This window comes from Camarhynchus parvulus, chromosome 1A, assembly GCF_901933205.1.
Source record: "Camarhynchus parvulus chromosome 1A, STF_HiC, whole genome shotgun sequence".
In the NCBI taxonomy this organism is placed as follows: Eukaryota; Metazoa; Chordata; class Aves; order Passeriformes; family Thraupidae; genus Camarhynchus; species Camarhynchus parvulus.
In genome coordinates this window covers 7479785-7501465 of record NC_044586.1, presented here as the reverse complement: position 1 = coordinate 7501465, position 21681 = coordinate 7479785, and the positions used below count along the sequence as shown (strand labels likewise).

The 21681-nt window shown below is 39.7% G+C and overlaps 1 protein-coding gene across 13 annotated transcripts in view; it reads right to left on the bottom strand.

Moving 5' to 3' along the window:
- Window positions 1-7236: 7236 nt before the first annotated feature.
- Window positions 7237-21681, bottom strand: part of PPARA (peroxisome proliferator activated receptor alpha) — a 275101-nt gene continuing 260656 nt past the window's right edge. For all 13 annotated transcript variants that reach the window (XM_030960338.1, XM_030960342.1, XM_030960340.1 and 10 more), the window contains 6 exons: window positions 19233-19477; window positions 17220-17380; window positions 16122-16260; window positions 13496-13698; window positions 10231-10678; window positions 7237-10053 (listed from right to left, as the gene is read on the bottom strand). In XM_030960338.1, the coding sequence (XP_030816198.1) occupies window positions 9806-10053; window positions 10231-10678; window positions 13496-13698; window positions 16122-16260; window positions 17220-17380; window positions 19233-19440 (1407 nt within the window). In that variant the 5' untranslated portion in view covers window positions 19441-19477 and the 3' untranslated portion in view covers window positions 7237-9805. The remainder of the gene's footprint in view (window positions 10054-10230; window positions 10679-13495; window positions 13699-16121; window positions 16261-17219; window positions 17381-19232; window positions 19478-21681) is intronic.

The following is a 21681-nucleotide window of genomic DNA, read 5'->3' as shown; positions in this document are numbered from 1 at the left end:
AGGTCCAAGAGCGACAGTTCTTTGGCTGGGGTTTCTCCTCTCTGCTTGGAGACTATCATGTTGCTCCTTTTAAAGAAGTGACCTTCATCAGCTCACTACTACTGGAGAGAGCAGCACATTTCCCTGCCCTTGGCCTGCGTTCAGACATCCCCGTGCAGCGCCCGCTGCGCCAGGGAGCAGCTCCGAGCTGCTGAGGAGCCAGAAAAGAGGCAGATGAGCCTCCTGTCACCATGTGGAATGCTTGCAGTAAGAAACCAAACAGCACAGACACAGGAACCGTGTCCAGGTTTCCACATTTGCTATTTTAGTGCTGCGTGTTGTTCTTGACACTCCCTACAGCATTATGAAATTCCCAAACAGATTGATCTGGCTTAATTCAGTGTATACCCAAGAAAGTCAGTGTACACCAATTGTTAACCTGGCAGTGCTGTCCTGTAAGATTACATAAGGCAGGGAATTTAAGTCTAAAATAAAAGTGCTGTGAGAAAATGTCCTAAATATAATACCTACATTTCTCAATATGGTAATCTTAATGCTATCACAGCATTGAGACTTGACACTTTGAAGGTTGGTGCTTCTGCAATCAATAAAAATATTTACAAGTCCCTTGCACTTGCAGTCACTTTTCACTTAACCTTCCAGTCCATGTCAGCACAGCAGCTGGAGAGGACCCTGAATACATTTGGTTTATGCTTTACAATAAAGGCGACTTCTTTTTCCATTTTCAAAGCAGTTAATCTGGAAATAGAAACGTTCCATTAATACAATCAATTCTTTCCTGAACTGGACAAATAAACTGCAGCTGTAATAGGGATGTCAGAAACACAGTTTCAGGTAATAAACATAAAAAGTTCAATGGAAACAGCAATTTGTTTAGCACAAAAATTAGCTTCTTCAGTTATCTCTTTTGACTGTCTTAAGATTTAGGTGGCTTTTATGTAAAACCCAAGTCACATGCCTTAAGGATACATCTAGAATGTTCCCTAATCACAAAATCATCGTTTTTTACTTGAGTTACTGCTGGTCATTGCTTCAGAACTTGTTAGTACTTTGGTGAACATCTCTTTTTTCCAACACTTCATCCACATAATCCATCAAAAATCCTTCATTTTAGTAGAATGAACCTGTGTTTGTTAAAAGAAATCAACATTATTTCAATGAGTTGTTTAGGACATTGAAGTATCCTAAAATCCTTTTTTTCCCTGAGTTTACTATGTTGGTGCCCTCTGTTCAGGACTGAAATTTCTTGCAGTGACTGGAGGAGCAATAATGGACCTATTAGTAGCCTTTTCAAGCCCTAAGTGCTTTAATAAATAAAATATATGTATGCCTCTAAATGCAGAAAAAAAGATCCACGTTAGGAGGCAACATTTCAGATTGCTTTTGCAGTTACAAAAGACTACACTTTCAGGGAAAGTGATACTGAAGTTATGTAAGATGGGTGGTATTATATTTCAGTTTCACATTAGGAGCACTGTTTAAAAGCTGTGGTGTGTCTGTGTCTGTTCTGTATAAACACCAGAGGCATGTCCTGTGCTAAACCCACAACTGAAGAGAGCACTTTCCCAACTTGGAATTGAAGTCTTATAATCAAGCTGCCAAAGCAACATGGTTATGTGACATCACAGGATATGTTTACACCAGCAAACATACCTGGAAATATGTTTTTTCCTGGATTTCCCATTGTTCATGACAGATTGTACTCTTAAAAGGAGGTTTTGAAACCTGCCTAGTGCAGTTCCAAAGTCAGTGAGATTGGGATCTCATCTCTCTGACATGTTTTCCCTCCTGCTCAGCTTCCTCTGTGACCTTTTAAGACACAAGCAGTTATCTCATTTATTCATAACCATTATATTTGCCTTTACAATATGACTGAGGAGTCATTTACAGCCCTCAGAAATTTCCATGCCTTTAAGTACTTGTTATGTGGAACTGAAGAGGGAAAAGACTCAGTGTTAAAAGGGAGCAGAACCTCAGGGCAAAACTACATAGTATTTAATTTGGCTCAGTTATTTATTGTGCAGCAGGAAAAACCAAGTCAGGAATGCCTCTGCTTCACAGTTACCTGGCAGTGAAGACCTGGTAGGTATAGAAAAGCCAGCAGGTACCACAGAGGGACAGCAGATGTGTTCTGGCATCTCTGGTTTATGCTTTAGGGAAAGGAGACTGCCCTACGTGCCACTTGGTATTTCCTGGAATGACAATGGATTATTATCTGTGCCCAGCTGTTAGAACTTAGGTTATTCCACATTCTTGTATTCCCACTGAACATGAGCATTATGGTCTCAGTATCATCATATTTTGGTATATATGTGATTTCACAGCCTGAATGATACCATGCCCAACCTTTCCTGCTCTTCATGGATGCACAGTCTTTACAGGTTGTTTTCATTAGGGTCTTCAAGTACTTTCTGCTGCTCAACATCAGGTCTTCCATGCTCCTGAGCACAGCTGATGAAGAAACTGGAGTCTTTTTCCTCTGCTGTAATTTTCACTTCAGCACTTGATTTAATTGAAGATGTGCTCATTGAATTAGTCAGCGCTGCATTTCACAGAAGTGTACTTGTTGAATTCCATGGATGTCTCAAACCAGCCACACAGCCCATGAGAATATGAAAGATCACAGCTGGATGATGGGTGAACACCAAACTTAGGTAATATATATAAATAAATGTATATGCAACATCTCTGGGTATGTTACACAACCACTCCTGCTTCAAAAGGCATCTAACAGTACACAGGGAAGCATCAGTACTTGAAGATGCTTCAAATAGGCTGCCTTTTGAATGTCTCATTGCAGTGAGTTCCTCTCCTGGAGATAAAAGATCATCACATGTCATTAAATTCACTTTTAAAAATATTTTATTTTTTTAAAACCATTAAGGCAAAACCATGTTTCAAATTAAGTTGGTTTACATTCAGTCTGAAAGGATTAAAGCACATAGGTTCCTACAGTCTCTATACAAACACTGTGAATTCAACCTCTTGTTTTTAAAGAAGGCAGAAAAAATCAGAATGTAAAAAAGAAAAAAAAATGTTTAGTTCAAGTTTTTTCATCCTAGATCAGTAGGCTGGTAACATTTGAGAGTGCATCATCGTGTGTAGCTAGATGTGACTTTAACATTCACAAGTGCAAGATATGTTGTCCTTCCTAAAAATCCCTGCGAGACTAGGGCATCCATTCATCCTTGGAAGTGTTATTTGCATTGTTCTAACAGAAAGAAACTTGGGAACTTGGCTTCAATTAGTAGTTTTTACTGGGAAACAAGCATTCCATGAGAATTAGGTTTGACTACTCCTTGCAAGAAATGTGCTCCTTCTACGTTCTGTATTTACTGAAGCCAAATGTACCCAAAACAGCTGACTGGAAACAATAAGATATTTTGTTTTCTCTTTAATATTGGTATCTTGATTTAATGAAACACTTGTTGGCTCTATTGATTAGGGTTTGACAACATTAACAACACTGCTTTTTTTGTCCTAGCAGATAACAGACCATTTAAGAGGTGAGGGAGGGCTTCAACATCCTGGGGCACTTAAGCTGTGGTGCTGCATTCCTAGGGAAAATTCTGAGCAACTGTTTGTAAGAGCTGGGGAACAGCAGGAGCTGCTCAGGAGGCAGGTCCCCCGAGAAGCTGCTAAGCCAGACTTTGTCAAACCACTCAGAGGGGACTCTGGAGCACACTGATAGCACTGAAATGTTGGTTAGGTTTGTTACTACTAAAGAAGTAATTGAACCATGCAGGTTTCTGCTCTGCCCAAGGGCCAGGGCACTGTGATTCCATGGAGAGAGCTGCTGTGTGTGTGGGGATGAGCCATGTGAGCCCTGCATGGCTGGGGTGAGCAGGGGTGGCTGTGAGTCACCTGCAGGAGGGTGGTGACCTGCTCCCAGCTCTGCAGCACGACCCACACAGGCTGCCCTGTGACACTGCACTCCTACACACCCAGGGTACAACACAGCACTGCTGTACCACCAGGATAAGAGTGGCTCTGGACTTCCCCATCCTGCCAATCTTTTTTCTTTCAAGTGGAAAGAATGCCATGAAACTCCTGGCATTGAACACAAGGCTGGTGTCTTTACCACAACAGGGATCACCTGCATACCCAACGTGAGAAAATACACCAAAATATTACTACTACTTCAAGTAGTGAACCTACTCAAGTACCTCATGCTTGATCTTGCAGTCCTTATTTAAAGTCCAGCCTGTAATCAGATCAGTCTCTTGTGCACGCTGCCTATCCCCTGGCAGAAGCAGCTCATCTGGAATTGAGGTCCTTGCAACAGGAATTCTGTTTCGAAACATCCACAGCAATGGAATCTGACAAGACTGATGCAATAAAGGAGCTGAAGAAAAAACACACCCCAGCTTCAGAAGCAGAAAGAGATTTAAAAAACCTGTGAGCACAATAGAAAAAAGGAGGAAACAGCCTTCCTTAGGGTGGGCTCAGTTACACAGTGGGTTTGTGTCATATGAGGTGACAGGGTAAAGGAAGCGGCTGCAGGTCAGCACAGGGAAGTCCAGCAGCGCTTTTGCAAACATGACACAAACACCTTAGGAGACAACATACCTGTGTGGTGACACTGATGAAGTGAAAATGCCAAGTTGCAGCAATTTGAGGAAATAAAGTGTTACATGTTACAAATAAAAACCAGTAAGTACAAATGATAGCTAGAACATTTGTAATAGATTGTGCTTGTGGTACCTACTGTGTCTGGTGATTCACACAGCAAAATAAAAGGTAGATGCCTCTGAAAGGTACCTTTTTTCCTATATCAGATTTCCTTAGAAGGATGCTGTAGGCACAGACTGTCACACCTGCATGCACCAGACACAGAATCCCTACGAGCAGACTCTGAATTCTATTTCAAATCCCTCCTGCAGGGAAGCCAATAATGCCATTTCAACATTTTGTTTTGTGCTGCCAAATCATGTTTGAAATACATCTATAAAAGCATCAGGTTGCCCTCAGGGCAGATGGCAGGGAATAATCCTGAGAACATGTTGTTATTCCCAGTGAGCCACAAGTCAGCTCCACAGAAAACACCAGCACCGGTGCACGAACCAAATGCAGCTTCCTTTTAGCTCTTTTCAAAGGAAAATGAGCTACCATGCTGCAAAACAAAGATGAACTCAGTTCTACACACGATTTTTCCTACTAGTGAACTTGAGTTAAAAACTTGATTTTGGGATTGCAGCTATTCCTCAACTAGACTTGCTTTTATTAAAATTGAATAAAAGGAAGTCTGTGTTCTATGTGAAAATATATTTTAAAGTTTTGTTATAATGGTCAACACCAAACACTGATAACTTTGAAGAATTTGTGATAGTTCTTCACAAATGATACAGCAATAAAGACCAGACAGGAATAAATAGCAAATTGTCTTTGACATCAGCCTCTTCATCCTTAGCCCATAAAAAGAAATACTTCCTCATTGTACAAAGGGTTCACCAGATAAAGTATGTAACAAATATTTAAATTAAATAATTTACACATTTTTCTTTAAGCACCTCTGTAATTAATTTAGTGAACATTCATACCTTGCATTTATATTTTTGTATTTTATAAATTGAAACATGAAGAAATGGTATTACATTAAATTAAAAAAATCCCACAACACATAACAATATCAACAATCTTACATCAAACCCACATATTATTTAAATCTCCAGTAAAAGAAGGAAAATAAAGCTGATTAAACCTAAATATAAAAATTATAGGCAACTGATTATGAGGAAAGCACTTGGGACATAAGCAAGCACAGCTACCACGCTCCACCTTACATTCCAACACTTCCTAAAGGATGAGGGGTTTCTGAGAGGGACCATTATTTGCAGACCTTATGCTTAAGCAGTACCATGACAGCTGCAAATGCATTTGTCAAATGCAGTTGCAGATTTTCAGTGAAGTCACAGGGAGCATTTTAGGAGAGACTGAAACTGTTCCTCTGCAGCCACAGCAGGATATCCCCCAGCTGCTCTGCCTCAGATGGGGCCCAACTTTGTCCAGGCTTTCCATCAGAAATGAGGAAATTCAAACTCAGTTGTATGTGACCCAGCTCTCGTGATGAATAAATCTCCCCAGGTTTCAGCAGTTTGAATAAACAAACAAATGTTTAGATGCTTATTATAAGCTCTTTGATGTGCAGCCTTGTGCCAGCTCTCTCATGAGAACGGGCTTAGTGCAACTGCTGGTATTTCCGAGATCTGCACGGGGCAGCAATAATGCAGAACTCTGCTGGCTGGCAGCACTTCAGCTCTGCAGCAGCTGCTGGAACCAGAGCACAAAGGCACATGGAAAGGGCAGCTAACACCAAATGTGGTTTCTTTAAATGCAATGGAAGATGTAGTTTTTGTAAGTGGAAACTTTCCTATTAGGGGTCAGTTTGTGTTTAAAGCAAAAGTGGGATCGGAAATTTTGAAAGGTACAAAGTAACTAATTTTTTTTAAACGGCAGCTTTAAAGGAAATATTTAAGGAGAAGAACCTCAGATTTCCCTAATACTTGGCACAAAACCTTCCTCTCCTTCCCCCCTTCCCCTTGGACAAAATGTACCTAGGGAACCAGAAAAAATAAATAAATATTTTCCCCCCAAATTATGCTCAAAAATTGAGCAATCTGTAGGTTTGCTGAAAACTTAAGCCATACCATTGTTTCCCAGGATATTTCTCTATCCATCTGCTGTCTCTTGCCTTAAGCTGTTTGTGGGGTCTGGTTGTAACCAGAGTTCTTCCATGCTATGACAGTAAAATGAGTTATGTTGGCAAGAATCAGATCCAAACTGTACCTGATGAGCCAGTAAATCTTTAATACCATTTTAATCCTAAAATCTGATCACTTTGCTTCCCTCCATAGATGGGGTATTTTAAAATATTAATTTACCTGCACATAGAGGAGATGCTGAAGTAATTGATCAGAAATAGATCTGAGACTAGTTTGGATTCCAAATTTAAAAAAAAATGGACATAAACTGAGTAACTTTAAAATCTCCTTGGCCAAAATCTGCTGTAGTCATCTCCTGAAGGAGCAAATGGATTTCCTTAAAAGCATAATGTAGAAATGAGGAATTCTTTTGCCCATTAATTCTTGGGAAGGGAATTGTGTGCCCTGTGCCACTCTTTGAAGTGACTGTGGGAATGCGCACGGGACAGCAGTGTGGGCAGTGGAATCCATCCAGAATTTTAGGCTGTGTTAACATCTTGTTCATATTTCTGTAATTCAGAGATGTGTTTCTTCCTTTTTTTTTTCCATTAAGGGTCTGCAATTTAATTTAAAACAGAAATCAAACCTTCAATGTTCAAGGAAGTAGTCAAAAATTTCTCATTGGTTTTCAAATAACAAAAAAAATTATTCACTTTTCTCATACTAATAACAGGACTTTGTTACAAGCAGCAGCTAAAACAGCTAAATATTATGTCTTTCACTGAGTTATTCTATTTGCCATTCTTTATAGCTTTGCTTAGAATTTAAGTATTTATTATTAATTTTCCATGTTTTAAATTGTTACTAAAGTGTTTTAGCCACTCTTGAGAATAAGAGCTGGAAAAATAGCTATGCACACTGACTGTGTCTGATTTTTCCTGAGAACCTACAGTACACTTAGACTATGGAATACAACTTTGAAATTTGCCCTTTGCAAAAAATCTGACCTTTGGGGGCAAAATATTTCAAGTTATCCTTTTTTTTTTAGAGGATAAACTAACAGTTGGCTCCTACAGTTTCAGAATAGCATCCCAAAATGGCTGATATTTTGACAACTTCTTGCATCAGCAATATCTCAGATCAATTATTTCCATGGCCCAAACCCCACAGCTCCTCAGTGAAACAGGGTTGGCTGGAAGAATAAAGCAGCAGCGTTCCTAAAATCCTCTGTTTCTGAGGGCACACTGTGTGCTGCTCTGGGACACAAAAGGCAGCCCATTTCTCATCTGAGAGTTCCTGGCAAGACCAACATTCCTCTCTGAGTGTTCGACTGTTCTTCCTGCTGGCAGTGGGGAAGGGGAGGAAGTTTTGTGCACTTGCAGTTACTATTTCGATCCTGCCCTAGATGCTCACCAAATTTGAAGCCTGTGCTTCAATATATCACACTAAATACATCTGTAGTTATCTATAACTTCTGCCACAATCATTGCCCAGCTAAACCCCAAGTTGCCTTTAAACCTGTAATTTTTCAGTGTCCAGCTGTGCCTGTGGGCCTGGACAGGAAACAAGCACTGCCACTGAAATAGGAATGACAAGGTGATGTTCTCACTTCATCACTCAATCCTTGCAGTGAAGATTCTGGTGCCTTCAAAAGTGCTACAATAAAACAAGTACAAAGTGTCCTCCTGTGCCAATGAAAGCTTAACTGTAGTGAAAATGCTGGGATTGCTGCTGAGACCTCGTTGTTGTGAAACAGAAAGTAAAATTATGTGGTAATAAGGTGAGGTTACTGTATCAAAGAAAGGAAAGAGAAACAGCAGAGCGCCTTGCATGCAGCTGGCACTTCTGGGCAGCTGTCTGAGAAAAGAGCCCATGAAGTGGCAAAGTCAGGAAGCCATTTCATTGTGGCTTCTTTTGCAGCAGGAGTACAGCAAAAAAAAAAACAAACTTACTCTCAGCAGTGCTGCCTTCCATTCTATGACACAGTCTGACACCTACAAACACTGCTCTTGGTGTTACTGTCACCTTATCCACAAGGAAAAAATCTGGTGAAAACAAGTACCAAATACTTCTATCCATGAGGCCGAAAAAGGAATAGAAATATATCCAAGTGGGTAAAAAATGACGCAGTGCATTCATCAGAAAAGCAAACAGGTCCAAACAATTATACTGCCAAGACACTTAGAGGAAGCCGGTGCCTTTCCTATCCAATCATTCTACACTGCAGTAGAGTGCGGTATCATTGCTGGAAAGTTAAAATTCTTTTTTTTTTGGGGGGGTAGGATCACATTTTTCAGTCTCTCCAAAACTCTTGCTAATTCAAAATAGTATTTTTATGTCAAAACTGCATCCTGAGCTATTACAAGTTCTACAAAAATACAGGGTGTACGATCTCTTGTTCATCAGTGATATTTTCACATTTCCTTAACAGACTTTTGAAACAAAAAGGTCCCATCAGTTTATCTTGTTTACTCTTCAAGACACACCTATTGAAGCATCTCTGCTGTCTTTTAGATAACTCTTTGGATTTTGTTTAGTTTCATAAGAGAACTGTCTTTTAAACCTGCTAACCCTAAGTATGCCAACGTAACACTAGATGAAGCTGTACATCATTTCATGGAATTAAAGCAACAATGGATGAAAGATCTTTCCAAATTTTTAGAAGTGTATGGACAGCAATATCCAGCCATTTGCTACACCTAGACTGAATGCTTTAAGAAAAAGTGTTAGCTGGTTCTCAGTAGTTACCATTAGGCAAAAGTGCATTGTCTTTCTGATTGTGCAGATACCTGGAAAGAAGGTGCTGAATTTGTTATATTAATACTAAAATAACTAAGTCAAGAGGAAATACAATTTTGTTCATTTCTGTTACTTAACATTCTGATTTATTACACAAATATGTATTCCTTACCAATCTTCAAATTTCCAAATAAAAGAACCATTGTAAGACACTTCTTTGAGCACTCTGACCAGTATTTTTCTGCAGCACTTTTTCAAAAGAAGACAAAAGATCCCAAACAAAAAGAAGTGTAACACTCCAGTTCCCCAGTTTTAGATTTTTCCTGCTCTGGGCTGAGCGAACAGCCCACAACTGTACAAGTAGTTTTGCTCCCATCTGTATTTCTCTGTCTTTAAATATTGTGGAAAAAAAATACTAAAAGTTCTTAATACATATCCCTGTAGATTTCCTGTAGTAAAGGGTGTAAATGTGCATCAGATTCAGTCTTCTTGATTATCTGAACAAGCTGAGCATGCTCTGTGACCAGCTGTCGGAGGTCAGCCATTTTTTGGAGAAGTTTTGGGAAGAGGAAGGTGTCATCAGGATGGTTGTTTTGCAAGTGAAGTTTCAGTACATGCACAATGCTCTCCTGCATTTTTTCAATGTGTCCTACATTTACAAGACCAGGACGATCTGTTCTCAAAACAAGCAAAAGAATACATGTCATAATTTTATAATGATTCCTCAAAGTATAGTTAGTGGTAGAACTGAATCTTCCAGAGGATAGAAGCTTTTCCATTAAAATTTTTCAATTCATGAGGGGGAAGTATTAAAATTTACTACCTTAGAGAACAAATGGGTCATGCTTACCTCCACAGCAAATAATGGCAGCAACAAAAAGGGATATATCGCTATCATCCAAATCCAGTGCATTGAATTTCATTGCAAAATCAAATTTGGGCTCCATTATATCACAGAATGGCTTTCTCAGGCTTTTCAGGAACTCCCGGGTTATAAATCCATTCCCATAAGCCACCAGCATCCCGTCCTTGTTCATCACAGAGGCCAACATGGCAAATATGGCTTCATACACCCCATACTTCAACAGTGTCACCTGATCATTCAGGTCCAGGTTGGAGAAGCCAGGGATGGATTTGGCAAATTCTGTGAGCTCTGTGACAGTCTCCACAGATGTGCACTGGCAGCAGTGGAAGATTCGAACCTCGGCTTCCTTGTTCTGAATCCCATTGGCCACCAGTTTTGCCACCAGGGTCTTCTCTGCCATACATAAGGTATCCATATCATGTATAACAAATGGCTACAGAGGAAAAATCCACTAGTTCAGTCACTAAATAATGGTTATTAATAGTTCTCTTCCTAAAAAATAAGAATTTTGCTAAACTTTAACTTCCATGCTAATCAGTCCTCAACTATCAATAAACCCTGAGTTCTTTTATACTTCTCATCAAGACAAACAGTGTATGACAAACTGCAATACCTAATTAGTCTGTTCTGCAAACAGCAATGCAAATAGTCAAATGTAAAGATGTATGGCATATCTTTAATTTAGCTTTATCTGATAGTTACAGTGAAGCTCCAGCACTCCTGTGCTTGGGATGCACAAATCCATCTCAGAGCCAGTCCCAGAGGGTTCACAAAAGACTTGGATTACCTTCTCCAGAAGTCCAGGTTATTCAGCCTACACTCCTATTGATTCCTAAACTAACTACACTTGATGCACATCATGATGCTTTCCTGAAGTACCCTAGGGGAAATTACAGGCAGTAATTTCAATACAGAGCAACATATTTGCATAAGAATGTGAACCCTGCACTTCTCTTGTGTTTTATTATCAGATTCTCATAGACAATGTCCCAATTGTCCCAACTTTCTAGCTGCAGCCGGTGCTGAGTCATCTCTAAACAGAGAATTCCACTAGAATGCCAAGCACAAAATCCATAATCCCATTTGTTTTGAAAGGTACATGCTTTACAAACAGATGAGCCACTCTCTTAAAGCATCATTATCAAAAGCAGCATTCAGACTTTCTTACGAACAATCAGAACTCAAAACTATTTTGATATATATCTGCAGGGCAACAACCAAAATGAAGTACAATCCACTAAAGAAAAACAACAAACCCCAGTGCTTCCCAACCTAGCAAACTCACAGCAACTGACTCTGAACAGAAACTCAGTTCCATACACACCAAGAACCTTCCTCGTGCTGCTTTGCTCAGCTCAGATTAAACAGCATGGGGAACACATGAGTTCTGTCAGGAACTCATAGGATTCACTTGTTTCCTTCAGAAAACTGTCCAACAGGTCAGGTTCCCATGGTTTTCCATTTTAAAATGTTTATGGCTACTGCACATTCCATCTCACCATGGGAAGGTGGATATGAGTGGAAAGTGGCAAAGCAAGAAACACAACACATCTCTAAACCTTTAAAAGATGTATGCTATCTTATATACTTTAAAAAAAAATTAATATCATTTCAGGATGCAGAAAAGAGGCATGGCTAAGGACTTGGGAGCTAAATTAAAAAATGACACCCTGTCATCATGAAAAATGCTCATTCAGTCTGAAATGAATTGTAGTGGTGCCAAAAATTAGGATTCACTGAAATTAGCTGTTAATACACAGTTCTGAAACAGGTGGGCTGCTAATTACAATCAAAAAAACCCCTTCTTTTAAAATTTGCTTTTCTGCTGAAAAATCAAAAGTAAATGAAAATGTTTTTTTTTTCTTAAGAGATTATGAAATAGTCTAAAACCCCTTTGCTCTTCCCTGCATATGGAAAAAATTGATAGCAACCTGTTTGCAACATCCTAGGGCTGATTCTTCATTAATTTTTCTGTGCATATTCACCCAGGCACACACGTGCTGGTCACTGTTGGCTGGTCAGTTCCTTGGCTGTGGGACACATTCAAATACAGGAACTGGGATTAAGTGCTTTAGGATCCATCCCTGCCCGTGTGACACTTATGGCTTATGGTTCTGACAAAGTGGCTTATGGTTCTGACAAAGAGTAACAAGTACAAAGTTGATTTTCTGCAGAAACCCACTCACTGAGAAGCTAAAGGTGGTATTTACTGTAGGCTCATGTCAGCCTGTAACCCTAAAATGCTTAAGCCTGTGCCTCATTTTACACACCTCCCAGTGCAATGAAAAAGACTGGGATAATTCGTGTGTCTCTCTTCTAATGCAGAAAGCTGTAGGCTAGACTAGACTAGACTATTATATGCCAAATTCCATAATGCAGAAGACAGCTTGCTTACCATTTTGATAACACTCATCCCCACACTTACATGATTTTCATTATGGCATATGTAAAGTTTCTTCCCTGCAAATTTTTAATGAAATTGAAGTTGCTGATAAAATAAGATACTTATCTTTTACATAAACGTAACAAAAATCACAGTGGAGCTTAAATGAATATGCATAAAGTGAAACAAGTGAGTGCTTACATCAATTATACTCTTATGTGCTACTAAAAAAAAAGCAGTTGATCAAATTAGGTAGACCTTGGCTAAATTACCCTGAAAGAAAAATAACTTCTACAGCAAATGTGTCTTCACAACCTTGCTTGCTTCTGCCTTTCAAAGGAACCGTACAGAAAAGACCAGGAAGGCTGGGTGAGAAAATGGCCAGCACTGTAAACAAAACATTACAAACTCAAGTTTTCTTTCCCCTCCTGCTATAAATATTATTCTTTTTAAAGGAAAAGTCATGCAGAGCACCTGTACACCCTGCAATCTAACGGTACTTATCCTGGCATTTGTGACAGAAAAATGCATTTTTTTCACTGTCATAATAGGAAAATAATTTTGAACCGTTCTCCCCATATCAAGAGATATTCACATTCAGATATCACTTCATTTTTGATTAAGAACAATAATTTAGGGTTATGAGTTTCCATTTACAAGGTAATCACCTGATTTTCCTAAAGCATCTTACTATTCTGATAGTGGTTAAAAGCAACCATATTTACTACAGATATTTGCTTTGAATATTTCATGTCTGTATTACCATTATATTTATTTTCTAAAAGATTTGCTAAAGCATCTACCAAATTATTACCATCACCTTACATACCTGTCAGTTTTATTTTAAAGTAATAGAAAAGTACTTACTGGATTGTTATTGGTTTTCCCTGCAAGGATGATTCTGGCTTTAACCTTGTTCATATTGAAGTTTTTCAGGTAGGCATCGTGAATTCTTTTGGCAAGTGATTTGAGATCTGCCATTTCTGAATCTTCTACATAATTTTCACCTGTCAGAATTTCTGCTTTGAGCTTGGCCTTCTCAGACCTCGGCATTCGCCCAAAACGTATTGCTGATGGGAAGACAGAATTTTAAAACAAACACAAATTATACAAGAACTTAAGCCTTTTACCATTGCTGATCAGAGCAGTAAGATTTTTCTGTCTAGAAAAACTGAGGCAGAGGCGAAGACATTGCCCCCTTCCCAACAGTCAGTGACTAATATGCTAAAGTGAAGGAAATCAGGTGTTTCAGAACACAAAGTGCTATCTGCAGTGGGCTAGAACACATTCCTTTTCCCTACTGCATTACCTAAATACACTTGTATTTTGTTTTCTCCTTACTGACTTCTACAGCTCCCAATGTGAAACTCAAAGTCCACCTTGGGAGCTCTTAAAACACTAAGTGAACTCGTGACAGGAGCTTGGCAGAAAGCACACACACAAGCTGGAGAGCTGCAAAGGAGTCAGGCCTGAATCCCACTGCTGGCTCAGAACCTGCAGGGGCATCCAGTTCTTCTTCACTCAACACATCTGTGCTGCCAGTGGGAACCCCAAAGACCTGCATTTACAGCTCAAAGGCAACAAAATCTCCTCTCCCCCCAGCACTCCATGCTGCTTTTTCAACAGACTAGCTCTTCAAGACTGGAGAGGAGAACAGTCTGAATACCCAATCCAGTCATTGGGATATTTTTCTGAGAGGCAGAAGATGCAAGGCTGAAACATCTCTGGGTATGGAGGTCTCCTGGTTTTTGGGCAAGTGGCCTTGCCATTCATGGGCACTTCTTCAGTTTCAGTTTTAAGCTAAGCCAGCCCCATTTTACCCTTGGGAGGTGTGCAAGGGTTTGAGATGGCTCATACAGTGAGTTGCTTGTACTGCATTTCAGCATCCAACCAGTGAGGACAGGACATCACTGCCTACACTGAGCAATTCAAGGCATGAACACCATCAGCCCTTCAACGTGCCCAGGGGGTCCTCTCATGACATAAGGAGGTGACTCTAGCTGAAACACAGCTGTGGACTTCAATGGAAGTCCAACAAGGAAAGCCTGTTTGGAATCTGGCTTAGGTGCTTCCTTCCCCTTAAGGGTGGGTGGTCTCACCAACCTGTTGAAAAAGTGGAAGAATACCTGCTCTAAACTAAAACTTACCGTTTTAAGATCATGGGTGTAAATTCAGTAAATTCAGTAAATTCAGTAGTGCTTTTCCTGAGAAGTATTGCCAGGAAGGTAGCAGTCATCCCTTTCCCCTGCTGCCTCCCACATGTTTGCTGGAATAAAACTGTGGCTATTCCCTTCAACTGGAGCCCAGGTGGCCACAGTGTTTTTGGTAGGATGAAACAGCTTCACATGGATGTCATGGTGCCTGCCAACCAGCACGGCTCCCTGCTCAGCTCCCAACCTGAGATGTCCCTTAGTTGTCCAGCACACTTTTTGAGGATGGTTATCCCCAGTCTCGCAGACACTACCAACCCTCTCCCAATGCACCTCAATCTCAGTCGAGGCTCACTGCAAGAGAGCCAGGCTTCTGCAGAACCAGAAGGTAAACTCTCACAACACCTCCTGCTGGGACTCTGGACTACAATGTCACAAGCAGCTTTCCCAGTCACCTTCCCATCCCAACTGCATAGTTTCCTTAGGAAATTTGTCTCCTACCCCACAGCTTTTCACCTACCCCAGCATTTTACCTACTTGCACCTTGCACCTGCCCCCAGGTTCAGCCTGGACAATATCAGAGCCAAGCAGGGAAAACCATTGTCATCTGGCCAGGTGAGATGTGCTTTCTCATGGCTTGGCCTCTCCCTCTTCACTGGTGCTGCTCAGCAAGCTATGTCCTGTGCAGAGAACTGCCTTGTGGGCTGAAATTGGTCTGTTAGCCACAAGCTTGCCACCCTTATCTTAAATCACTAGCACAAACAACAACATAACTTTTAAACTGGATATCTAAATGCTTTGAATTTTAAACCATTCTGTTTAACAAACAACCTACCAGATTCCTGTTGCACAGTCAGCATAGACCTTTGCCCTCCCTCCCTACTTTCTGAACCATCTGCCCAAGAGCTGGTGCACTGTAACCTGAAAAATAGTGAAGGCTGCTTTCCTACAGATTTCTATCCTACATCACTCCCCCTCACAATGAAAGGAGTTGTTCTCCTCCTACTCTTCTACAAAACCCTCAAACAGAATTCTTCCAGTATTGAAATTTGTTTCAATGGGAGTACTGGTGCCAAAGTTCTGGGGTGAAGAAAGCAAATAAATGAATATTCATATGGACAAAGTGAGACATAGCACAACTGTGTAAAGTTCATAACAGCACATTTGGCAGCTCTGTATCAATCACATGAACCCACCAGGAAAACTGGCACCCCCCACAGCGACCTATCCCGTAAAAAATCTGAGGTTCAATTCATGTGTGTGAGTAAAAATGCTATCCGAGTGGCTGCCTCCAGCAGCAGACTTTGGGTAGGAACAAACAAATTAAGGGCATTCTTACCTACCATTATGTGACATTCCAACTGAAAGGCACTTTTGAAAACGACAGTATTGGCACTTATTACGATTTTTTTTCTGAATTTTGCAGTTGCGGTCACATTTATCATAGATGAGTTTTAAACGAATTGTTCTTCTAAAAAAGCCCTATAAAAAGTTTGAAAAAAAACCAATATGCAATGTTAATGAATGTTGTCTACTAAGCTTCAATCATACAGGTAAATTTTTCTTGTCTTTCACCATTTATTATTTAGCCTCTACCTCCACTGCTCTTTCCAGGATGTCTCCAGTCAGCAATGTAAGGTTGCTCACACACTGCCCAACCACAGGGACAGCAAATCCAGAGCCATCTCGACATTTTGTGTCACATCACAGAGCAACATGTCATTTAGGCTGTGGGACACACCTGGCTAGGAACTGGTTCCCCATCTCTAATAGATATTCTGCATTATTCCATAAGATTTACATTCAAATCATCATACTGACATGATGCATGAAAGAAAGCTGTACACACAGACTGTTCTTTCTCTCCTCTTACCTTCTAATATAGAAAAAAGATGGCAATCTAAAACATTAAAGGAAAAAGAAAATAATCTTCTAGTTCATGGGTTATATCATCTCAAGAGTTGTGCATTAATGATAAGAGTAATTTGTGCTAGAGACATGCCCTGGTCCCAAAACTACAAGAGGTACAAAACTGAGGGATTCAGGTAACATGTGGGGGAGGTGAGAAATTCAGGATTTGTTGCTGTTATAACAGGAATGTGGCATACTCCTTCTAGCCATATTCCCAACACAAATAAAATGCTAGCGGAGCAAGATGACTTAGATTTTTTTTTTTTGGTCACAGTTTAGGGTTTTGTTTTAGTATTTCACTAACTACACACAGAAAAGCAGTATTAAAATTATCACTGTGAATTGCTCCTGCTTGATGAAAGTCTGAGTTCTGGTATCTGGATGACTTAATTCAGAAAAAAGACCACAGACAGGACTTGTAATGGCTAGAGCTATAGTAATGAAACATTTATATACCAAATGTCTATCTTCATATTACCCCATAAATAAAGTAAATGATTTAGGTTCTTAGAAGAAAATGATGACTGTACCTTACAACCTTCACAAGCATGTACTCCATAATGGTAGCCTGAGGCTTTATCCCCACAAATTCTACATTCAATGTTTAGAGCTCCACTGGGTGATTCATCTATGCTACCTGGAGCTGTGGTAAAATTAATGGATGAAGGACTGGATGCTGGTGAAAGGGTGTCTAAAAAAAAAGGAACACTTCATAAGCAAGATTGATACAGTTTCTACTCTAACAACCACACAAAAAATGAGCTTATTCTAAAAAATAATCTTGTGTTAATAGTCATTAAGTGAACTAACAGTTTGATCATAATTCTCTGAAACATAATTCATATTTCCAGTGCAAGCACACACAAAATACAGGGTGTACCTTGCTAATTTTTATGTGACATGGGATATCAAGAAGGAAAAGGCCTTACTGAAGTGACTCTGGCAACAAGAACTATTTGGGTGATAATGGACCCAATAAATACACACCACACCACACCACACCACTGTTCTTGGCAGAAAAGTTGTGAACAGCTCATCTTGGCTTTGCATCTTCCATCTCTTGTGCTGCAGGGATGAGCAGGGCATCTCTTGTGGTAGTACCACAAAAGACACATTCTTACCTCACACAGATACACTTCAGACACACCTAAGGACCCTGACCTTTGAAAAGCTGCTCATAATTTTAAATGACAATCTAAACTGAGGGCTGAAAAGCAGATGGATGAGTCCTGCACATCAGTAGAAATGTGGAACAGATGTTAAAAGGAAGGTAACACAAATGTCTGCTTCTAAAATAGCCTGGCTGTGATATTTTGTGTTTTTCTTCTAATAGGCAAAGCATTTCTGAATTGTACAATGAAATAAACTCGCCAGGCGTGCCACCAGTAGATGAACATATCACAAAACTAACACGTTCCAACCTTAATTATTTCAATTAATATTTTCACTTTGTTTGAGGAAAATATTTTCTGAGGCCAGAATTTCTTTTATCTTCCATCTTGCAACTTGCACCACAAGACTCCAGCAAATTAATGGGTGTGTTATTTTAACAGACAGATTAAGAAACACTCATGAATGTAGGTCAGCAAGTATTATGTTGGAAAAAAAAACCTTGGCACGGAACTCAGAGTCTCCATTGCCAGTGCTGCCAAGCCCACAGGCATCAGAGTCATCAAGAACAGCCTAAACCCCAGGATTTTTTAAAAGTGCTATTTCATTTTACTTGCCTTATGGAATTTGAGCCTTGGAAGTTTACATTTTTGCATGTTCTCTGACCACAAAACCAGTGCATTTTGCAGTGAGCACTGAATACTCCATGAGAAGGTGACAGTAGAAGCTGATCTGAATTATTGTAGGCCTTGTACACACCTACACTCAAATAATTGTAAAGTCTCCTGCCTCTGAAGGACCATGTTATAAACAAGTACACACATACATAAAGCACATCATAACATTTCCTGTACAAGGCAACTCTCTCATGAGAAGGTCTGCAACCAAAAGGGAACAAAATCATAGTTCTAGAAATATTCCTTCTGTCCATAGTGCCAGAAGGCAGTTCTCCCCATTCCCTTCAAACCCACACTGTTCAATTGCCTCAGTTCTACTATTCCAAGGTGAAATAGGGATCACAAGCTGGGAATTGATCTAAAGTAAGAACCCCCCAAAACAAAGCATAGTGCAAACCAACCAAAAGGTTAACACTAAACTACTTCATGTGGCTCTCCTGCTAAAAGACTTGCAAACACCCAGATTCAACAGGAAAACCTTATTGAGAACTCCAGTGTCCCACAGCACTACAGTGATTCCCATTCTGATCTCCCAAAGCCTCTGACTAAAGGCTGTGTAACTTTATATTAAATCATTCTTCAGTGATATTTGTCTAATATATTAACTTTAGCCTTAAATATTTTAAGACCATGCCATAACCAGCTTGTATATTTCTAGTGTCACTTCATCATAAAAAATATTATTCCATTAAAGTAGTTATTAATTTCTACCATTCTATTTATAAAAGGAAGTTTTATGTTAAACCAAACTCTTACCTGTTATAACTGATCCATCAGATCCTGGACCATTTCCCAGTGATTGGAATTCTGTTAAACTTAAAGCTCCAGAACTATCATCACCTAGAGACTGGGACAGGTCTTGAATGTTCTCCATATCTTGTAGGAACTCTCCAGATAAAGGGCTGTCTATATCCTCCTCCTCCAAGGGAGTAAGGGGACAGAGCTGGTTTTCAGTGTCCACCATTTTGATCAAGTAGAGCAGTCACTTAAACTTCTTTATACTAGAGAAAGAATAAATTTTTAAAAAATCAGATGTAAAAAAAATATTTGAACCAGTTGCAGCACACTGAATACTGGATTTCTAATGCAAAAGTGAAATATTATACAACATTCTATTGCTCTGGAAGCTTTATGCAACATGAATCATCAAGAGCACAGGGTGGGGAAAATTCCCCAAAAGACTTCAAGATGAATGAAAGTTATGACAAGGCCAATCTGTAGATGGTTGTTTTCTCTCCATTGTTGAGAAAAGTGTTTCTACAGAAGGCATAATGCACTTCCCACCAAAACTTGTAACAAACATCAATATTCTCCTCACTCCTCTTGAGCAGGAGAAATAAGGGCGATGCTGTCACTATTACCAAGTTGCCATCTCATTCTACAAATACCATTAGTACAGATCTATTTGCCCAATTTCTTTGAAACAGGATAGTTTTAACCAGAAAATGAAAATAATTTCTATGTCACATAGTGCATCAAGCAGGAATATGTAGGAGAGTAAGTATAGGAATTTATCCATGATTTCCAGTTACAGACAACAGGGATGTTACTGTACCCACTGTGCTGGTGGGTGAGAGCTGGACACAGAGCAGGGATAAGCCCAGCAACACCTGGAGCTAACTGTGCTGTTTGCTTTTGGTTATCTATTCACATAACCAGAACATACTCAGACCCAGAAAAGCGAAATCCCTCGGATGTGATTTGTGAAAATAAAGTTAAATCCCTATCTGTGTGATATATCTATTTGGTGATGGGCGAAAAGTATAGAGAAACCTCCAGCAACCCAAAGGAGACTACCAAATTTGTATCCCTAAGGAGCCATTAGCAAAAAGAAGAGAGGAATGGCAGAGCATATGATTGGCACTGCTCCTGCAGTGTGCTCTCCATGAAGCTCTCCTGGGCTAAACCAGTTGTTCACAGCACAGAAGGATTGTATTCCTCTGCAGACAGCCCCAGGATAGCTGGGGAGATTCCAGTGGGCTTCTTGCACCCAGTGTTCCCTGCTGAATCACATATACATCTCTCCAAGTACCACTTCTTCATCCAGCACACACATATTTTTAAAAGATTAAGCGAACACTGAAGTCTACCCTCAACCTAAATAGGCATTATCTGTCAGGAAGGCAAAGGAAAGGCTTGAGAGCTGACCTCTGAACATGGCAACAGCTGCCTGGTATCCCCCAAACCACACCATACCTTTCCAGGTTTCCAATCAATATGTAAAATTCAGCAGCCTTTTTAGCTAAATTTCTGTAAAAACAACCTAATAGCTGGTGAAACATAAATGGAGTGCTTCTTGTTTTAACTATTAAATTACATACCCTTTTGTACTTTCAAGCCCTACAATTAAATTACAGCTGCTTAATCTTTAGTGCTCTTGTCAATGATTAACTGGTACTTAAGCAAGCATGGCAACAACATAACAATTTCTGAAGACTCAAAATATACTAATATTCACAATACTGACAATTAATTTTTTTTATAAGCACAGAAAATCTGTAAGTAATATGCCTGGTATTTATGCAGTAAAGTGCCTTCTGGCTTCTTGTGTTCAGTGCATGTTTGCACATGCATATGCTTTCACTGGCAGGTTTCACATAATATGCATTGATCCTTGCTTGAATGGAAAAAAGCTCCTAAAATAAAAAGGGTAGTGAGTATGAAGCTCATTTAATATTCACAGAGAGATTTTTGCTTTACAAAAAGCCCTGTACATGTTACAACAGTAGATGTTGTAGATGCAGCATGATGATTCCACTCAAAGATCTGTGTCTTCTAAGTATTGATAAAAATTCTGTGCCACAAACACATTGGCAGAGGATTTTCTCAGTTTACCATACAATTCTTCAGTCTCCATAACCCCTTTCTTATCCCCAAGTACCAACACATACAAACTGAAAACAAGAGAATAGAACACAGAAGAATAAGGGCACCATTTAATCTAATTATGGTTTTAAGGTCAAACAGGTTTTACTCTCTCACATCCTGTTATCTCTGAAATATGTCTATTTTCACAAGAAGTCCTTTCCCACCACCTCACTGTGAATACCCACTGAGGAACTTACCTATCAACTTGAAATCAGTCCCAAAGAAATCAGTCAGATTATTAAAGAAAAACACCTCAACATGCAGCCATCAGTTACTTGCTTCATTTTTGGCAAGGGATGGAGGGATACCAAACCTCCAGCCCTTCCACATTTAATAC